The following is a 21,527-nucleotide window of genomic DNA, read 5'->3' as shown; positions in this document are numbered from 1 at the left end:
CCTTGAGTGCGGATTCCAAGATCCGTGTTTGTGTTCCACTCCCAGTCATGGAGTCTGTGGCCTGCTGAAGGCCGCAGAGTCCTCCCATTCCCGCGAGTGGAAAGGCTGCTGGGTTGAGGAATACCTGTGTGTTAGACAATGCCTGTGGGGATCTGCATAGTTGGTGTGTGCAACTCTGTTCTCAGTCTGCATGTCCCTCTGTGTGTGTTTGTGTGTTTGTCTGGACAGGGTCTGTCTTTGTGGGTCTGTCTGTGTGTGTTCTCCTGTAAGGACCTATATGTGGGGTAGAGGAGGAGTGCTTTGTCTGGGAGGAGTGTCTGCCTCTGGCTGTGTGTCTCTAAGCATCCCCAGGTCGGTATCCTCTTGCTGCCCAGTAGTGCCAGCAGGGATGGGGTGGAAATAAAAAGGAGGGAGGACCTGCAGTGATTAACAAACAGGTCTTATTGTTATTATTATCGTCATCATTATTATTATTTTCAAAGAAGTTGTAGTATGATTTGAGCCTGGCCTAGAGGGTGAGGAGCGCACAGATTTCCCCAGACCCAATCCTCCTCAGGGTTCTGCACACGCAGCCGCTGGCTAGGATAATGGGGTTGGGGGAGCGCAAGGACTGGGGACTGCTGGGCTGGGGCAATGGCGTGGGTGGGGCAGGGTCCTGCTTCTCCGTCCTGGATTCTGCTGCCCTTGTACAAACTGGTGGGAGCCATGGCAGGGGGGCAGGAGGTGGGATCCCGGAAGGCGGCGGGGAGTAGGGGGGGGTGCGGTTATAGAAGACGGAGAGGGAGCGAAACGGGTGGGGCTGGGAAAGGAGGAAAAGAAGGAACGGGAGGGAGGAGGAACAGAAGAGGAAGACGGGCGCGGCGGGCTTGCTGGCAGCCAGTCGGGAGCCCGCGGGGATCCAGCAAAGTCGTTGGAGGCTCTACCACGAACGGAAGCAGCAATCCTGTGTAGAGCGCCCCTGAAAAGTGTGTATTTGTATGAGCAAGAGTAACTTTATCTTGGACACAGTGCTGTGGAAATCCCCCATGAAGATAAATAACAAGTAAGCAACCACCAGACGGTCGGTGCAGCAGCTGCACCGACTGATAGGAAATATGTCTGTAAGGACTGATAGGTGACGTCATAGGGCTCTACTGAAGCCCTTAAGAATCTAGGACTTTGATAGCTCGGAGAGCAGGTCTGGACCGAGAGGTGACCAGCTGCTCCTCTCCTCCAAAAACCTGCTTGCTCCATCAGACTCAGACCGAACCTCTGCCTGACAGACCTCCGCGGGACCAGCCGCCCTGCATACCGGATTCTGATTGACTCTGGGACTGGTTCGTTATCAAAATACTTTACTAAATTGTTATTGCTATGTTGGTGGTCATATTGCTGTGATTATACTGTGGTGTGATATTGATATTAAGTGGGAGGCTATTCCTCCCACTGCATTTTCTGTGTGAATAAATGAGCATATTCAAAGGCACTACACCTGTGTGTGTGCCTTAATTCTTGCTCGAAGCCACGGCTACCGCGAAGTCCTCAGTCAGTGCCGGGTAGATCCTGGGGGTCTGAGAGTATCTCGGGGGTTAGTCCCTCTGACCTGCAGGAAGAGACTGCAGCACGGTCTGCGAGCCTAGCAGACGCTCATGACAAGTCCCCACCCCCGCTCTGCTGACGCGCCCCCAGCTCCTTCCAGCTACCACTCCTGCCCGCAGTCCTGGTCCGTGCGGTGCCGCGGCTGCCGAATTGGCAGAGCCAAGGAGAGCAGGTGAGAAAGGCTGGGCTGGCGGCGCGCAGCCCGGGGAGCGGAGCTCAAGGACCAGAGGGAGGCTCCGTCCAGGGACCGCACCGGGACGAGAGGCCCCAGGACCCGCGGAGTCCTCCAAGCCCTGAACGGCAGCCGCCGTCGGGGGACCGCCGGGAGACTGAAGGATTCCGCGGCTCTTTCCCACGCAGACGGGGAGCACAGGGGGCGTGGGGGGGGGCGGGAAGCTGGACGATGAGAGACAGGGGAAAGGACTTGCAGGGGCTTGATCATCAGGGTTCCGCGGCTCCACGTACATGTCCTCACTTCTCCTGGACCTCCATTTGCTGAGTGCCAAAGTCTGCACTTTCTGTGCCCAGTCAAGGGTCCTCAGGTGTCACCCTGACCACCCGGAAGTGCCAGCACCCTTGTCTCTCCCACTCTGGAAGAGGCAGGAGGTGGGGATCAGGCACAAATCGCAAGTATAAGCTGGATTTCAGGGAGTCCCTGGAGCGAGTGGATAGCCTGTGATGCCAGCCGAGCCGGGGTTGGGCCTCTAGGGCAAAGCAGAGAGATCTCTGAGGAAAGTCTTTGAAAGCCAGGCGGGTGGAGGTCACCACCAGACCAATAGACAGACAGAAAGATACACCCTCTAGGCTCCAGCCCGAGGACCAAGGAGGAAGAGCTGCTGACACAGGGACCAGACTCTCTGCTTTGGCCCCCAGGAAACGCTCCTGCTTAGATCTCGTGGTACTCTTCCAGACGTGGGGTCTCTGAGGTTTGACTAGTATCTTCCCACTATGGAGCTGGCCATGGACCAGAGCAAAAGGAGGGGCTTGGGCGGCACTGTCTCTAGGACTTTTACCAACTTCACCTCACTCTTCTTTGCCCTCTCAAAACCCTGTGCCTAGGGGTGGACCCTCCCCTGCCCATTCTGGTGGTGGGTAGGGTCAGCCCCTATGCTCCCTGGCACTGGCGGGTCTGGGGACCACCTAGTCCTGAATACTCTGGCATTGTGCCCATGAGGACTCTACATTCTCTGCCCAGCACTTCCAGGCAACGCTAGGCTCCTCCACCCCTGGGCTGGGTTCATCCATCTTTCTGTATGCTCTGTCTTTGAGTCAACTATGGCCATGCCCACCCCCAACCTGGACTGTGCCTGCCTGGGGTGGGGGTGCTGTGAGGGGTAGAATGGGCTATGCATCAGCTTTAGACTCTTGGGAATGAATAGGGGATGGATGAGTGGAAAGCATGGGTGTGTGTCTCTATGGGCTTTTGCTTAGCTTAGAGGGATCTCTGAGGGTAGAGACTGGGCCCCACTGGCCTTAAAATCTGGCCTTTGCCCCTTTTGACTTGGCTCACTTCTACTGTCCCTTCAAAATTAATCCACCACTCTCCAGACTGAGGCAGGTGGCCCCTAGGGGCCTGGGCTGCCCAGCTTCCTGTACCACCTCCTCAGCATTCCCATGTCACCCACGCTGGTAACCTTCACACCAGAGACTGTCTAAGTCACAGCCCATCCAGCAAGCCCCAGGGTCCTCCCTGCCTTGGCCAGATTCCCAATCAGTCCAGAGAGCCCTCTGGAACCCAGGGCCTTGGAGGGCCTTGCATTCATTCATTCGGGCATGTATTCATTCAGGCATGTATTCATGCATGCATGCATTTCTTTTACTCAGCTCCTCAATACTAACCCTACTCCATGCCAGCACCCACTGGGTCCCAAAGATGAAGCACTGAACACTGCAGGTATGGTCTTGCCCTGGAGAAGCTCAGAGTCTAGTGGGAAAGAGAGATTTTAATCTGCAAAGCACACATCTATTGGGTCCCAGACAGGAACAATGCAAGTGCTCTGCCAGTGGCCCCTCATGGATGTGGAGTGGGCCAGCCCAGCCCTGCTTCCTCCCACGCAGCCCTGGGGTGGTCGGTTGAGCCTGGGTGACAGCAGTCTGGTGGAGCAGGTACCAGCTGGAGGTCAGGGGGACTGGTCTGGAGGCCAGGAGATTGGGGCCAGGCCTACAGTGAGACTCGTGTACACTATTGTCTAGCTCTGGTTTCCTCACAGGGTGTGGGCAGGTATCACTATGAGAAGTGAAGGATCCATGGCAGCTCTGTGTGCCTGTTGGGTTGACGCTTCCCTGCTTCTTGGTCCCCAGGTCTGCACCTTTGCTTCCTTAACCAGGAGTCACCAAGATGCCCATCCAGGAAAAAGCCCCACCTAAGATGGCAGCAAAAACTCCCAGCAGTGAAGAGGAGCCTGTGAGTAACTTTTGGAGCCCTATCTCTTATCCCTGCTCTTCCCACTCACATGCCCTTGCTTCTAGAACAGTCCTAAGTGGGACTGGTCCCCAGCCCTGCATTTTCCTGGGCATGAGGCCTAGGCTACGGCCCTGAACCTGTTGAGGAGCCTGGGAGGGCCTGGAGGTGGGGGCTGGAAGTGGCTTCAGGGGGTGCTAAGGGAATGCTGACAGCCATGCTTCCTAACCGCCAAGGCCAGGGAGAGCCCTTGACCTGGACCAGGCACTCATTTTTCTCCCAGGACTGTGCCCAACCCCAGGTTCCACTTCCAATGGCTTTGAGCCCAGTGGAGTTGCCTTCGATAAGGCTGAATCCCATACTCGAAGCATTGTCACATCTCAGCCCCAGCTGTTGTCACTAGCTCAGCCCTAGAAGCTTAGGCACCATCTTCCTCACTGACCTGAGACAAGCCACCCTTCCCTGAGCAAGCTTCCTCCCTCCCAGCCCACTCACCTTCCAGCCTGATAGAGCAACACATTTGATCTCTAGCATATTGCCCATGTTGGTTCTTCTGCCACAATTGCCTTCTTGACACCTCCTTCCCACCCCTACCCCGAGCTTCATTTGAAACCCTGATCAGAACTTTCTGACTTCTCCCTATGAAGTTGTTCACCACAATGTCCTGTCCGCTACAGCTGACGACACCTCTGCTATTGCTTCTGCTCCATGGCATATTCCTCCCATTGGACTGTGGTTGCCTTGAGAGCAGGCCCCATCTCTCCATGGAATCTGAGTCCAGCCCAGGACCTGACTCACATGAACTGCCAGGAAACGTGTATTGACCTGAGACCCCCAGGGTCCTAAGACCCTCATTAACACAAGTGCCTGCCTCTGTCCCCATTGTGGGCCAGAAGACCATGAGAGTCTGGGAGGACCCCCAAGGGGATGAGACATCAGAGTAGAGATTTCCTGCCTCATTCCTTTTACCCATAACTAATTCCCCATACTGTAGGCTGAGTCCCAGAGCACTGTCAGAGCCCACAAAGAAGGGTGGCCTGTTTCTAGCAGAGGGTCCAGCCAGGTCTGCTGGCACTCTTAGCCAGGCCACCAGCTGGGCTGGGCTTTCTGTAAGTGCTTGCCCACTCACCTACCACACAGACCCCCAGGCCCCAAGAGAAGGAAGAGGGAACCAGAGTGGTTGGGTGGGGGACCTGGACCTCACTCTCTGGGAGTGGGCTGGACAACCTGAAGTGCTGCTCAGACCCATCCTCCAGTGGTTCCCAGGGCAGAGCAGCCCACAGTTAGCCCTGACACCCTCCTCCCTCCCCTTAGCGTTCATTCCCCTTCATGGGGTGGTGAACTCTAACACAGGATCAGACAGATGGTGGACTCCCATTCATTCATCAGTACATGTTCACTTGGACCCATGTGCCCAGGGCAGCCTTGGGGACTCCAGCCTGTGCAGCAGCAAGAGCAGAACAAAAACAAGCTTCCACAGGCCCCTTCACTCCGCAGCCTGCCTGGGGCGGAAATCACTGCCCGCCCCGCCCCATGGAGGAGAAACCTCCAAAAGAAGGCAGCCCACACTATCTGGCAACTTTGTAAAATTTAAGCGATAATTTGAAAAGTCCTGGTTTCCAATTGCAACCAGCTAAGTGAGGAAGAAGGAAAGGGGATGGAAAAGAGAGCAAGGGAGAAAGGAGAGAACAGCCAAGGAGGAAGGAGCAGAATAAATGCTGGATGAAGACTGATCTCAGGTCCCAGCTCTGTCACCAAATGGCTGGGCAACCTTGGACTATCTCTCCACTCTCTGGGCCTAAGTGTCCTCATCTGTCAATGAAGCTAAGTCTTAAATTGGTTGAACACGTATGTGAGATTACTGGTGAACACAGCTGGTAAACTGGGAAGCAAAGAGCCCAGACAGGGAGGACATCAGGGGGAGTTCTACTCAGATTTTCTCCACACTTTGGGAGCCCCCAGAGATTATGGGGTTCCTCTTAGGAATCTCCCTGAAGGGATGGATAAAACAATAACATCATAACATTTAATGGTGTGCCTATTTGGGGCCAGTTGTTTCTCTCATTTAATTCTCTCTGGGCCCTTCTCAGGCAGGAATTGTTATTTATGTGCTATGGATGAGGAAGTCGAGACTTGGAAAGATTAAAAGAAGAGGAACTTCCACTGCACTTTTCCCCTGCCCCGCCCATACCCAAATGGAGCAGAACATCTCTCCATGGGTTTCATAACTTGAACCCAGGGGTTTAATAAAGAGCCCAAGGCATGAGTCACCTTCCCAGTCAACATCTTGCAGAATCCTGGTCATCAGGGCAAGCCATGAGCTATGTCTCCCGCTCCCTTTCACCTGTCCAAATCTTTCCATGGAGCCCCAGCTGGGAACGGTTCTTAAATTAAGAATGACCTGCAGCCAATATCAATAACAGGACTATTTCACCTTAAACCCATTTGTTATGGTTTATAAGCACTTTCATATCCATGATCTCTTTGATCCTATGAGAGATAGAGGTTAGTACCCCCATCTAATGGGAGGAAACTGAGGCACAGAGGTAGGGGTGAGTTTTTCAAGATCACACAACTGGTTGACAGCAGGGTGAGGGCATGAACCCAGGTCTGTCTGGGGCCAACATCAAGGTCTTTTCCTCTGCACTTTGTCCTCTCCTGGAGGCAGGGCTGGCGTATGGGAGAAAGCAAACAGGAGCTTCCCAAGTTCACAATTCTGCTGTGCTGAGCCCTGGAAACAGATGAGTCCCAGGACAGGGAACAAGAATGGGGGAAGATGGAGACAGACACTGGGCATCCATCTGGTGACAAGCATGGGCCACACAAAGGGCAGGCACAGCAAGTGCTTGTGAACTTCTCTTCCAGGAGCTGCCCAAACTTCCAGTGCCCCCACTGCAGCAGACTTTGGCCACCTACTTGCGGTGCATGCAGCACCTGGTACCCGAGGAGCAGTTCAGGAGGAGCCAGGCCATCGTGCAGCGGTTTGGGGCCCCTGGTGGCCTTGGTGAGACCCTGCAGCAGAAGCTCCTGGAGAGGCAGGAGAAGACGGCCAACTGGGTAAGAGCTGCTGGGAGGGAGCTGACTGGGGGGCAGACAAAGGACCCACGGGCAGGGGCAGAAGGCAGACATGGAGATAGGGATTTGGATGAGGGACAGGTAGGTGACAAAGATGGGGCAGATGGGAGACAGGTATAGGGGAGAGACGGGGTGAGCCAGGGACAATGGTGAGGAACACACAAGATGTGGGATGGGGGTTAGGGATGAGGACAGAGGGGGGACAAATGGGGGAAGGGATGAGGGACAGACAGGGACAAGGATGGGGGCAGATGAGGACAAGTTTGGAGAACAGATGTGTGACAGGGAGGGAGCAGCAAAAGATAAAGATGAGGTCAGGGAAGCAGAGAGGGGTAAAAGGCAGGAATAGGACCCTCATATGGATGGGCAGAGGACATGAATGAAGCACCAAACAACCAAGATGGGAACCTGGGATGAAAGAAAGGAGAGAGCACAGGGCAAGGATGAAAACAAGCATGTGGGTTGGGAAGTACATGGCCCTAGCACATAACTGGGACTCAGTGTATGTTTGTGGAATGAATGAATGAATGAAAAGAAGCGCATGATCCAGTGAAGTGTCGCGATTGTCCCTCGGGGGTGCCGGGATGGGACTGGTGTGCTCCACAGGAAATGTACCCAGGTTTGGAGGGGTGTACATGGCCTTGGGAGTAATGGCGCCCCTCCCCCACTCTCCCCTGCAGGTGTCTGAGTACTGGCTGAACGACATGTATCTCAATAACCGCCTGGCCCTGCCTGTCAACTCCAGCCCAGCTGTGATCTTTGCCCGGCAGCACTTCCAGGACACCAATGACCAGCTAAGGTGAGGTCACCATGCCCCTGGGCTCCCATCTTGGGAGTCTGTCTAGGGGAGGGGTCCTGGCCCCAGTTCCAGGAAAGACAAGCTGAACTTGTGCCTTGGTGCCGCTTTCTAAGGCCAAATGGCCCTGAGACAGCAGCTGTCCAGGCCATGGGGTCAGGAAGGAGGTTAGGTAAGGGCGCATGTGAGAAATAAGCAAGGTCTTCCTCAGATCATATTTACCTGGGGTGAGTGGGCGCTGATGGAGGGCTCAGGCCCTGCAGTGTCCCCGGGGCAATCTTGACCTGGCTGGGGCCCTGGGAGGTGAGTACCCTTTTATTGTACCAGTGCTTGAGGCTGGGACTTAGTGGAACACACTGCCCCAGGTGATTTGAGAGGCCTCTGCTGCCCTCCAGCCTCCAGCTCTAAACAGCGGCTCCCAGGGGGTGGAAATGGTTCCTTCCCACCAGCTGCCTTCACCAGAGCCTGTGCCATCTGCTGCAATTTCAGAGCTCACTGAGCTGCTGGAAGGGCCTCTGGGCCCAATAATGACGATGGAGGGGCCATTTACACAGGGATGGGGCAGGAAGGAAGGGGCTCCCTGCAAGAGTCACACAGACCCAAATCTGGGTCTCTGGTTTTAAGACCTAAGTGGGGTACAGCATGGGGACAGTTCAGAGGGAGGAAAAGAACAAAAATTAGGGCCCACCTCACCTGTGGACAGGGCCCAGCTATGCTCAGGAAACCCCCAGCTCCTCCTTCCTCACAAGACCAGCCCAACTGTTTGGGGGCAGCCTGTGCCTTTCCCCTGGGCGAAAAGGAGTGAAGAAATATGTGGCTGGTCCAATGACTTCTGAGAACAGTTCTCAAAGTTGCCTCTGAGTGGGCATTTCCCTCCTGACGCAATTAAGCCAGGGCTCGTCATCCATGGAAAGTTAAGATGATCCAGTTCTGTGGTACAATTCTCTGGTGCTTTTCCCCCCACGGGGCTCGCCTTCCTTTTCATAGCACTCAGAGAATCAAATTACTAACTTTTCCCAGGAGACCGCATTTCCCAGAACCTTGGGGTCCTGGCCCAATCCAGCTCCAGCATAAGCCTTTCCTAAGAAGAATCCCACCCCTGACCATCCTGCCCTCTCCTGCCTGCTCTGTGGCCCCTTTTGGCTTCCTGCCCCTCCTCCTCACTCACCTTCCAGTTTCCTCTTCTCCCTGCAGTTCTCTCCACAGGAACATTTTTAATCCAATGCTTGTGAGGGACTGACAGCATAGGGATAGGGGGAGGCAGCAGTAATCCCATCTGATTAGGGCACCAAGGAGACCTGGCACCTGATGACTGGTCACTGAGTTTGAGAAAGAGAAAGAAAGAGGGTGTGGGGTGGGGGAGGGAAGGTAGGAGGCAGAGAGGAAGAAAGGAAGAAGGAAAGCAGGAGGAAAGGAGGGAGAGGAAGGCTGGAGAGAGGGAGGGAGCCTGGGCTCCTGAGAGGAGAGGCTAAGCCTCATCTCTCTCTGCAGGTTTGCTGCCAATCTCATCTCCGGTGTGCTCAACTACAAGGCCCTGCTAGACAGGTAGGACTGGGCCCAGCCTGTGAAGGGCAGTGCCCTGTTCTGGCACAGCCTGTCGGTTCACTTGTCTCCCTGCCACACTAGACAAGGAGCTCCAGACGACAGGGAACTTGTCTTTTGTCAGCTCTGTGTTCCTGGCTCCTGTCACAGAGTAGGTGGGACCCCACCTACCCCCAGCATCGGGATGACCTTTACCCCAGCTGGCCCAACCACTAACAGTTCCTTTTCCTGGGTTAGTTGCTGTCCTTCCTTGATCCATTTAAAATACTCCCCTTCCTTCTTACCCCATATATACACACTCATATGTGTATCAGAAATCTAGAGAACACATGAGCAGGCGGAGAAGGGAGAGTTGTTGGAGCAAGACGATGGTGAGTCACCTTGTTACCTGCCACTGGAAGAGAATGCGCTCCTCAGTCTGAGCCTGTTTACTGGGCTTCAGCCCCACTGGCTTCCTTTCTGCCTTAAACTGGTGTCCATCAAACAATCTGTGGTGAAGGACCAACATATTTTTTTTTAGGATTTTTATTGGGGAATTGGAGGACGGGAACAGCGCTGGGGAATTGGGGGTAGGGGAACAGACAAGTTGCTGTCGTTTTGTTCTTCAGTCTAGTTGTGGAGGACGTTGCTTCACTGGCCCAAGTTGGCACCATCATTGCGCTCTTCCCGGGCGAGGCAGATCAGTCGCTGGCTTCTGGACAGCCAATCATGGTGGCTGCTGGCTGTTCACGCTGGCTGCTGGCTACACACGGTAGCCCATGGCAACCTACTGCCACAGGGGCTGCAGCCTACGCCGTCGCCGGCGACCCACGGCAGCCCAGCTCCAGGTTGAGCTGTTGTTCAGCATCTTAGCTGTAGAGGGCAGTGTCACTGGCCCTCATATGTGGGATCCGAACCGGGGCCCTCTGGCGTCCCAGGCCAGCTCTTAACCAACATGCCACTCGCCCGGCCCAGGACCAACATATTTTTAAATTTTATAAAATGTTTATAAAACACTACAAAAATGAATTAGTAGAAAATGGTACAAAGGTACAAAATATGAGACCAGTTGCTTTATTATTATATTCAACATATGTAACATTCCTCTGTCTAGTTGCTACAGAGGTTCCTGAAAGCTCCCTCCAGATTCCCATGCTCACCCTGTAATGGGGTGGTCATTACAGTGCAGATGAATACCTGCACTTGAAGCAGCAGGGCCTTGGGGCACTCACCTGGCCTCCTGCAAGGGGCCCCAGCCCTTGTCCTGGCACTTCTTCCCCTCAGGGCTCAGCTCACGTGGCTGGTCAGCAGTGAGACTGCCCCCCGCCACTCCTTCTTGTCACCCTGGCTCACCACCTGTAACCCTCCTGTCTACCAGCTTGCTGCTTCTTGTCTGTGCCCCACCTACACATCACAGAACCTGTGCCCCATTAGAGCAGGAACTCACGTCTTGTTTGTCACTGCATTTCCAGGTCCCAGAATGGTGCCTGGCACAGAGGTGCGCTCAGTAACATTTGTTGTCTGAAAGGGTGGAAGGAAGGAAGGAAGGAAGGAAGGAAGGAAGGAAGGAAGGAAGGAAGGAAGGAAGGAATGACGGAAAAGAGGGAGGGAAGAAAGGGAAGGGAAGGAAAGGAGGGAGGGGGAAGGGAGAGAAGAAAGAAGGAGGGAAGGGGAGAGAGTGAGTGGGAAAGAAAGAGGAGGAGGAGGGAGAGGAAGAGGGCAGGAGGAAGGACAAAAGACATGCCAAGACCACAGGAGAAAGACAATTTTCTGCCTTGAACGCAGAGGAGGCTTCTAGAAGAGGTGAAGAAGGAGTAGGCTCTTGAAGGAGGAGAAGGGGTTTTCTGAACAAATTAGTTGAGCCAAGGAAAGATCAGCACGAGCAAAGGCACAGAGGCTAAAATGGCAAGACCCACTGTAGAGCGTGAGACAGGGGTAAGGAAACCCGAGGGTCTCCTTGGCCATGGAAATGGGGCCCTCCACTACTTTAAAAAGTGCAGAGTGAAGCTCTTTGACTGCCATCATAATGCAGTTCTAGTTTTTGTGCCCTGCTTTGCCTAATCGTGTTAGGGCTGGATGGTCAGTGGAACCATTCTGATTCCCTGCCTCTCCCCCGCTCTCCCCCTCCAGCCACTCCATCCCCACAGACTGTGCCAAGGGCCAGCTGTCAGGTCAGCAGCTCTGTATGAAGCAGTACTATGGGCTCTTCTCCTCCTACCGGCTCCCCGGCCACACCCAGGACACACTGGTGGCCCAGAAGAGCAGTGTCATGCCCGAGCCAGAGCACATCATTGTTGCCTGCTGCAACCAGGTAAGAGGCCCCTTGCTGCTGCAGCCTCTTGGGCTTGGGGAAGACACTTGTGTACTCACTCTTTCCTGCTTTTCTAAGGGTGCTCAGCCCCCTCCCAGAGTCACACAATGAGCTGGGACAGAGTGGCTCCAAAGTGGGACCTTTTGACTCCCAGTCAGTGCCACTTCTCTCTACTGGTTGGATTTTAAGAATGAGGAGAGAGTTGTCAATTGAGAACCCCTTCGTTGGGCTCCCATTCCAGACCTGACCTGCAAGGTCAGGTTGAAAGAGCAGCCTGGATGGATGGACTGAGGGTCATTAATGAGATTTGGCATGGCCTGAGCCCCTCCACATGTAGTCACCCAGGCCCTGGCCTTCATAGAGACTATACACAGACAGATGGACAGCTTTACAGACTAATTATTGGGACCACCTCGTTTTGTTTTCTCCACTCGCCAGTATGTTTGAGATATACCCCTGTAGCTGTATCTAGAGCTAGTACATTCCTTTTAACACCCGGGAAGACATGCAGTGGACAAGGACACTACATTTTACTTAGTCATTCCCTACTGGGGACATTAAGGCTCTCTAGCATTTTGCTACAGCAAGCAAGGCTGATACACACATCCCTTTATACATCTTCTGGGGTCACAAGGATATATGTTTCTCTAAGCCTTAGGGTAAAGTATGTATTTATAAGTGCAATTGCTGAGTCATGTAGGGTGTGCACATTTTTAGTTTTGATAGACCCTGCCCCCCAACATTGTACCAATTTATACTCAGTTCTCCCACAAACACAATAGTATTACATGAACTAAGAAACACAAAAACAAATGTTTTTTAGCTAAGTGTAATCTGAATTTCTTTGATTTGGATAAGCTTGGAGTCCAGCACAGTTGACAGTGTTGGGTTGACCCCAAATTGTGACTATTCAGAGCCGTCACATACCTTGGGAATCTCAGGCCTGAGCGTCCCCATCTGTCTTGTGAAGGCTCAGTGGAGGCCTGGCACTTGGGCTGGCTGCCATGAGTGACATGTTTGACCTGTTTCCCCCACAGTTCTTTGTCTTGGATGTTGTCATTAATTTCCGCCGTCTCAGTGAGGGGGATCTGTTCACTCAGTTGAGGAAGATAGTCAAAATGGCTTCCAACGAGGATGAACGTTTGCCTCCAATCGGCCTGCTGACATCAGACGGGAGGAACGAGTGGGCTGAGGCCAGGACAGTCCTCATGAAAGGTCAGCAGCAGTGCCCAGCGCGTTTCCACGCTCATCTCATCCTCACGCCCATTGGCTTTCCCGTCTCCAGGGCCAGGCACCATGCTCATCCGCATTTGCCACTGCATGGGGAGCTCAGGCCTCCCTCCAGCTCAGGACCTGGCAGCAAGTCCTGCTGTCGGCAACGCATCTTGATGCTGAAGGCACTTTGGTACCTTCTTATTTCATCTGACAGTACCCTAGATTTCTGGGGAAGGCTAACTAGCACTGGAATCCTGGAATGTCTGAGAATACAGATTTCAAGAATAAGATTTCGAGCTAGAGAAAGGAAGGCTGGCCATAGTTAAGCATTTGTGTTTTACTTGTGGGCAGGGATGGTCCTCATTTGAGGGGTCTGAGTTGCTGGGAAAGCTGTCTGATGGGGCTTTGGGATGGAGCCCACCTCTGGAAGGATGGTTGCCTGCCTCCTTCTATGATTTCTTAGTCCTAGAACTTTTCATTTTCAAGCTGATCTTATCCTTCTGGCTGGCTGCTCCTCTTGTGAAAGTTTCCAAGCATCCCCATAAGAAAGCCCATAATAGTCTTAACATTTTAAAATCATCCTTCTGGAAATTACTTTTCAAATCCAAAGCCAGCCATATTCCCAGGAACTGGATGGGGAGCCTTCCTTTCTTGCCTATGTCAGAGATTCCTGGATGACAGGCGAGATTGTGTGAGCCTTTATCTGCCCCTCAGGCTTTCATTTGGCCAGGTGTCCATCGAGACTCCCTGAGTATCTGTAAGCAGAGGACCTGAGCTAGGCCTGGGGAGTGTAAGAGGCAGAGAGGATGAAGCCCCTACCCCGAGCCCACTTGATAGGAACAGGGGAACAGAGGCGTGTGGGAGCAGGTTCAAATACATGGTAATGTGACGTTCACCCATGTAAGGCGATGAGACAGCAGGTGCTAAATAAGTGCTCCAGGACTTCAGAGAGGGAAGAGAGCCCTTCCAATTGGGAGGCTTTGTTGGAAGAGGTGGGAATTGTCCAAAGCCTTGTGACATGAGTGAGGGGACAGGAGGGAGGGATAGCATCCAGGCTGGCAGGCTGACTGTGGGCAAAGCTGGCCACCCAGCAGGGACATGTCTTTCCTGACTACGACCATGAGGAGGACAGCCTGGCTGGCAAAGATCGCTATGCTGGTCGTGCTGGGAGAATGAGAAGGTGGTGGGGCCTGGCTCTCCGGCAACAGGCACTAGCATTTTCTGGTCATTCTCCCCTAGAACATATGGCTGGCTGGCTCTTTGCACCATCCAGAGCTCAGCTCAGGTGTCACCACCTTGGGCCCTCCTTAAGCATCCCTCCCCCAGCATACTCTGTCACTTTGTCCTGTTTTCTCATCTTGATTGCATTTCTCACTCTCTGAAGCCAGCTTTTCATTTGTTTGATTCATACTGATTATCTGCCTCCCTCTCCCAGTCAATAAGGTCCAGGAGAAGAGGAGCCTTATCTGTTTGGTTTAACTTCTGAACTTGCTGTGCCAAACATAGTAAGGGCCCAATTATATTTGTTAAATAAAAGAATGAAGGGTTACTAAGGAGGCTGGGACCAAGACTTATCTTCCAGGTACCAATTAACTATCCTTTCATTCAATTATAGGGTACCTGTGAGTGCTTGGTCCTAAATCAGGGGCTGCACAGGCCACAGGGAGGTGTGAGAGCTGAGCCTGTTCTCACGGACCTAACCAAGTTGGGGAATTAATAGCTTATCATTTGAAAGTGAATTAATTCCCCCAGGAGACCATAGTGTAATCAAATCTCACTCTTCTCCCCTCCAGGGACAGTGACAGGCATCAAAATAATCGCTTCTGCTTCCAGTACAGTTTCTACTTTATTAGCAGGCCAGGCCAAGACATCTCCCTGCAGGACTGCCCAGAATTGCCTTGAGGTCTCAGTGCTTGGGCTGTGCTAATCGAAATTAATTTGTTAATGGCACTTGATTTGGCTTTCTGAATAGAAGTGCTATTTCAGAGGGAAGTGTGACAGAAAGGAGGGGGTGCCCATGCCTTCCCTTTGGAAAACCCATTAATCCAGTTAGCACTAACTGTGTCATCTGCAGAGCAGGAAATCAATCCTTCACAGAGCCCTCCTCCCTGGAAATCCTTCACAGAGCCCTCTTCCCACTTTGCTTCTTCCAGAAGGCAAATGGAGCAGCCATTTAGGAAATTATTTCAGCATAAAAGTGAAAGACTATGGCAGCTTCGGCTAGGGTTGAGAGGGAAGATGGAAGGACATAGATGGAACCTAGATATATTTCAAAGTAGAAGAGGAAGGAAAAGAGAAATGAGAGAAAGTTTCCTAGGTCATTGATTTGAGCAACTGAGTAGATGGTGGTACTGTCACTGAAATGGAACCAAGTTGGGAAGTGGCTACAGAATGGAGAAGTCTTTTCCAAGTGTGTCAGGTTTAAGATGCCTTGAGCCATCTAAGTGGAGATGTCAAATTTGACCTATGTGTCTGAAACTCAAGAAAGAGGTTGATACAGAAATATAAATTTGAGAGCTGTCAGCACATAAGTGATATTGAAAGTAATGGACCTGGGTGAGATCATCTAGAAGCAGAAGAATGGGGCCTTAGAAGTCAGGTAGAGAGAGATGCAAAGGGGATTGAAAAAGAGCAGCCCTGAAGTCAAGAGAAAACCAGATGAGTCACAAAAATCCAAGAGGGAAAGAGGGAGTGGCCCATTGCATGGAAGGCTGCTGAGAGCTCAAGAAAGAGTCATTGGTGACCTTCACAAAGGTCAGACTGGAATGGTAGAAAGGATGAGTGGTTGTTTGCTGATGGAAGCAATCCAACAGCAGGAAGAAATTGTTGATGAGGTCAATAAGTAGACGATCAGTAGGTGTGGATTACTCTTTTCTGACATTTAGGTATTAAAAGGAGCAGGAAAATGGGGAGTTGCTGGAAGAGCATGGAGGTCAAGGGAAGTGTTTTTAGTAGGAGAGACAGGGGCATGGTTGTATGTAGACAAATGCATGAACGTAATCCCACAAGAGAATTGTTAATGAGGAGAGAGGAGATAAATGAAAGGGTGGAATTCTTGCAAAGACAAAAAAAGATGGAACCCAGAGAATAAGAGGCCTTTGCTTGGTTCAAGGAAAACAGAAACTTGGGCCCTAGGTCCATAAGATTGTGCTGTGCTGATGAGAGTATGAGCCAGTTCCCAACTGGTCGCATCTGGTCTCAGAACAGCAGAGCCACATCGTGAGCAGAAAGAGGCAGGGGGTGGGATTCTGAAGACAAAAGAGAACACATGAAATAGCATTTTGGAAAGAGGGCAAGAGAACTTACTCATGAAGCTTGACAAGATTTAAGGACTGTGTTGAGCTCATATGTAAGGACTCAAGGTCATACATTTTAGGAGAAACTAATTAGTACTCTTTTGCAATTCCTCTCCCCACCCCCACCCCCAATGTTCAGCTCCTCAGGTTCAGATGAGGAGAAGGTGGGTCACCAGGTTCAGCCAAGGTGGGTAAATATGACTGAGGAGAAGGGAGAGAGGTGTGGCAAGCGAATGGTTATAATGTTGGAACCTGAACCGAGTAAGGAGGCATAGTAGTCTGCTCAGGCTGCCATAACAAAGTATTATAGACTGAGTGACTTAAACAACAGAAATTTATTTTCTCACAATTCTGGAGACTAGAGGTCTGAGATTAAGGTATCAACAGCGTTTGTTTCTTCTGAGGCCTCTCTCCTTGGCTTGCGGATGGCTATCTTCTGCCTGTGTCTTCACATGCTCTTTCCTCTGTGTATGTGTCTGTGTCCTAATCTCCTCTTATGAGGACACCAGCCATGTTAGATTGGGACCCACCCAAATGATCTGACCTCATCTTACCTTAATTACCTCAATAAAGACCCCGTCTCAACATATAGTCTCATTCTGAGGTCCTAGGGGTTAGGACTTCACCTTAAGTATTTGGGGAAGACACAATTCAGCCCATGACAGGAGCGATGTGAAAGACAGAGGTGGATAATGGATAGCGGAAATACGTATTGGGACCAATGGTTTGGGGGATGTCAGTGAGGTGAGTAATTCAAGAGTGTGGTCAGAGGATGGGATGCTTAAAACTCAGACTTTGGGTGGGGGATAAGCTCCTGATAGTGAAGTGTTTCCAGATGTGATTGTGGGAGTGGATGCTGAGGTTAGACTATCAAAGTTGAGAATTTGACGGGCTGAGAGAGGAGGATTCAGGCTGGGTCATGCACAAGGACATTCAGGCTGCCTGAATGACGATTGGAGTAGTGAAGGGGAGGAAGATGAACCAGGAGCTCAGCTCAGCATGGTGGGGAGTTCTAAGGAGGTATTGACAATAAGGGCACAGCAATAAGGGGGTGATGGTGATGGGGGAACACTTTCAGAAGAGTTTAATGTTGCAGGGAGACCAGCAATCTCTCGTCAGGCTTCATGAAGGGTTCAGGAAGAAAGAAAGGAGAGGGTGTGAGGGATGAGTCCATGTGGGGTCCACTGGAGCAGCGGGGCATGGTAATACCATCGACAAACCCAGGGACAGTGGTCATCATTGCAAGCAGTGCTCCCAAGTCCTTAACTTCTGGGAAGCTACTCTCTCCTAGTTCCTGGCATGTCTGCCTGGCTGCAGTTGTGGGGGTGGGGACGTCTTTCCAGCCCATAGCAGTATCCTAATTAACACTGTGGGACAAGTGCTTTTCAGAGCATCTCAGCTGAAGTCCCAAGGTCTCCACCTCCCTTCCTGGGTCCTGGGCAGAGACCAGTGTCTGTGGGCACTGGGCCCAGGCAGTTGCTGTACAGCAGGAGGCCTCAGCCAAGCTGAGTTCCTTTTATCTTGGTGGAGATCTAGAGAGAGGCCTCTGAGCTCAGACAAAAGCTGCCCCTGAATTCTCATAGGGTCAGCTGAGGCCCAGCAGGGCAATCAATCTCATCAACCCTCTCTCCTCCAGAGATGAGGTGGTCTGCCCCACCCTTAGCCAGGCCAGCCCCCTCTGTGAGCTCCCGGCTCCTCCCCCCAACCCTCTTTCTGTGATACTGAGATAGTGGAGTTCATGGAGGTCCAGTCACGGCCACCGTGGCACAGCTCACAAGTAGTGGAGCCAGGTGTGTGCTGCACAGCCCATGCCCTTTCTCTGTGCCCAGTGTCCCCACATCCCACAGCCCGTCACACAGAGCTTCTCACACAGCTCACGGAGGACGTGGTGCAGAACCAGTGTGTGGATTGTCACCTCTGCCGGCAGCCCAATCATCCACAGCCAATGTCAAGAGCCCTCTTGGGGTGCCAAGGACTACAAGTCCCACCAGAACTACCACTGCCTCCAGAGGCTTGCAGTCTTTGTTGGGGGAGACTGGAATATGCAGAATTATCAGAACAAGAGTGGATAGGATAAAACCAAAGGAGTTCTCTGACAGGAGTCCTGAGGGCATTTGGGGGCCTCACCCCTCTGCCTATCATAGCCCAGGAGGGCTTCCTGTGTCAACTGGGACTGAGGCTAAACCCGGGTGGGCTGATGTCTGTGTAACTGGGGCTGGTCAACAGCATCAGGGTCATCCAGAGAGCTCCTTAAAACAAAAAACACAAGAACAGATTCCTTGGTCCCAGTGATTTTCCAGTGGGATGAGAGCGAGGCCAAGGGATCTGTATTTTTAAACACCCTCATGTGCAGCCCTTATTCAGATGTTAGCAGCTACTGTACATGGAAGTCCCCCTTGATGCTGGGCCCTGTCCTGGACACTTTCTGTCCCTTGTTGCTTTAGGTCTTCATTATAACCCATGAGGGGGATTTCATCCCCACGGAATGGAGGAGACTGTGTCTCCCACAGGTTGAGGTAACCCCACCCTTAGGAGTGTCAGCCGTGGAGCCAGGACTGACCTGTTGTCATCTGCCCCCCAAGCCAGCAAGGGTGAGATTCAGGACCTCAGGAGGAACATCCTCTCAGGACTTCCCTCCCGAGCGAGCAGCGAAGCTGTGGCCTCCTAAACTCAGGAGGAGCCAACACTGTTACTCTGCTCTGGAAATTTAATTAGACATTCAGCCCTGAGTCTGGAAGGCTATAGCGCTTGTCAATTTGTAGGAAAAGGATAGCCAGCTCGCAGAGCCCTCCCTCCCAGCTTTCCTGGGTGCTGCCGTGGAGATCCTGCCAACAGGCTTGGAGGCAGATGTCTCCATTTACACAGCCCCATAAATATTTATCCCCAGCAGCCATTTAGAGCTGAGCCACTGCTTTCAAGGAGGGAGCTGACAGAAGGCGGCTGCATCTGCAGAAGACCTCGGTCATGCTTTACAAGAACCACTTGGGATGGGGCGTTTTGCTATTTAAATATTGTCATCCAGAGATAGGCAAGTCTGCTGATTTTAAAACCAATTACACATTAGCAATAATAGCCTCTCTGATTTAATTGGCCCAGAAATACCTCCTGGACTCTCCAGGCTGAATGCTGTTCTCTTTCTTGGGGGGAGGTGGGGTTGGAGCCAATGTTTCCCTCTCACAGTGGAATCATGAAGACTTTTATGTACCAGAGCATCCATACAGGCAGAGGTATGTGGGCTAGAGGCCTGGCCTTACCTGACATCCCTGCTGTCCCTGGAGCTTGGCTCCCTAGGCTGGGATATGAAGATGGCAGCCCCTTCTTGTCGATAGTAATGAGGGGATTCAGAGAGGCTGCAAAGCAATGGTCTGGTGTCCGGCGCACAGAGGGTGTTCGCTAAATAATAAGTTTCATTAGATTTGGGCAAACACTCTGGGGACACAACCTCTCTGAAAAAATCTGTTGAACTCAAAATGGGCACCTGTCGAATGGGCATGGTCTATGTGGTTGGGGCAGTGGCCTGTGGCCTCACACTGAGGGCTGGTACTCCTTGCATGGAACCCTAGCCCTTATTAACTCTGGGATGCTCTTTCGCTTCCCTCAGGCTCCCCACACACCACATCCTCTGTGTGCACAGACCACAGACACCTCTCTTCTTTCATTTTTCCATGGTTGCCATCTCTCTGGCCCTCACATGCCATGAAATCATGGGCAGCACAATGGTATTTGGGATACAAGGCAGCCGGGAGGTGTTGTTTTCCTCTCTCACACTGTCTCCACTCGCCACCCCTCCCCTGATTCTGGAAGTATGATAGCTCTTTATGTGTGCCTTTGTGGGAAGGGTGATGAGAGCCCAGAGGGAGGAGCAATTGTTGGCTCTTGAGGTTTTTATTATTATTATTAAATTAAACGTATTTGGGGATAATTGTAGATGGACATGCACTTGTAAGAACTGATCTTGCCTGTACTCTCTCCCTCCCCCATTGCTAACATCTTGCAAAACTCTAGTACAACATCACAACCAGGATACTGACATTGAGACAGTCAAAATACAGAACATTCCCATCCCCACAAGGACCCCCCATGCTACCCTTTGTAGCTACACCTACTTCCTGCCCCACCCCCTCCTTAGTCCCTGGAAACCACTAATCTGTTCTCCATTTCTATAATGTTAGTATTGTTTCAAGAATGTTATATAAATGACATCCTACAATACGTAACCTTCTGAGATTGGCTGTTTCAAAGTTAAATTTATTGGGTGACATTGATTAATAAAATTGTGTAGATTTCTGTGTACAATTCTATAGTCATCTGTATATTGCATTATGTGTTCATCACCCAAAGTTAACTATTCTTCTGTCACCATATATTTGACCCCTTTTACCCTTTTCTACCACCCCTTTTCCCCACCTTACCTTCTGGTAACCACTAAACTGTTGTCTGTATCTATGAGTTTTTGTTTGTTTGTTAGTTTGTTTTTGCTTTGTTTGTTGCTTTCAGTTTTATATCCCACATGAGTGGAGTCATATGGTTCTCAATTTTTTTCTGTCTGACTTATTTTGCTTGTCATGAAAATCTCAAGATCCATCCATTTTGTTGCAAATGGCAATATTTCATTTTTTCTTATGGCAGAATAGTATTCCATTGTGTATATATACCACATCTTTATCCAGTCATCTATCGAAGGACACTTTGATTGTTTCCATGTCTTGGCCACCGGGAATAATGCTGCAGGGAACATAGGGGTGAATATATCTTTACAGATAAATGTTTTCAAATTTTGGGGGTAGATACCCAAAAGAGGAATTGCTGGGTCATATGGTAATTCTATTCTTAATTCTTTGAGGAACATCCATAGTGTTTTTCATAATGCCTGTACAGTTTACATTCCCACCAACAGTGTATAAAGGTTCTTTTTCTCCACAGCCTGTCCAACACTTGTTATTATTTGTTGTGTTGATGATAGCCATTCTAACAGGTGTGAGGTGGTATCTCATTGTGGTTTTTATTTGAATTTCCCTTATAGCTAATGAAGTTGAGCATTTTTTTACATACATCTATTGGCCATTTATATGTCTTCTTGGGAGAAATGTCTGTTCAGTTCCTCTGCCCATATTTTAATTGCATTGTTTGTTTTTTGTTGTTGAGTTTATGAGTTCTTTATATATTTTGGGTATTAGCCCTTTATCAGAGGTGTTGTTTGCAAATATCTTTTCTCATTTGGTTGGTTGCCTTTTTGTTTCATTGATGGCTTCTTTTGCTGTGCAGAAGCTTTTTAGTCTGATTCATTTATTTTTGCTTTTACTTTCCTTGCCTTTGAGGTCAAATTCATAAAAT

General features: G+C 51.1%; 1 protein-coding gene across 1 annotated transcript in view; it reads left to right on the top strand.

Annotated features, from left to right (window-relative positions):
* The first annotated feature begins 887 nt into the window (after nt 1–887).
* Nucleotides 888–21,527, top strand: part of CHAT (choline O-acetyltransferase) — a 62,796-nt gene continuing 42,156 nt past the window's right edge. The window contains exons 1-7 of the mRNA XM_019655048.1: nt 888–1,316; nt 3,880–3,982; nt 6,845–7,036; nt 7,735–7,853; nt 9,342–9,395; nt 11,502–11,682; nt 12,720–12,897. Coding sequence (XP_019510593.1) covers nt 3,917–3,982; nt 6,845–7,036; nt 7,735–7,853; nt 9,342–9,395; nt 11,502–11,682; nt 12,720–12,897 — 790 coding nt within the window. The 5' untranslated portion in view covers nt 888–1,316; nt 3,880–3,916. The remainder of the gene's footprint in view (nt 1,317–3,879; nt 3,983–6,844; nt 7,037–7,734; nt 7,854–9,341; nt 9,396–11,501; nt 11,683–12,719; nt 12,898–21,527) is intronic.

The sequence above is a fragment of the Hipposideros armiger genome, unplaced genomic scaffold, assembly GCF_001890085.2.
Source record: "Hipposideros armiger isolate ML-2016 unplaced genomic scaffold, ASM189008v1 scaffold_235, whole genome shotgun sequence".
Classification (NCBI taxonomy): Eukaryota; Metazoa; Chordata; class Mammalia; order Chiroptera; family Hipposideridae; genus Hipposideros; species Hipposideros armiger.
Note: the sequence above shows the minus strand (reverse complement) of the source record. Positions and strands in the feature narration are given on the sequence as shown.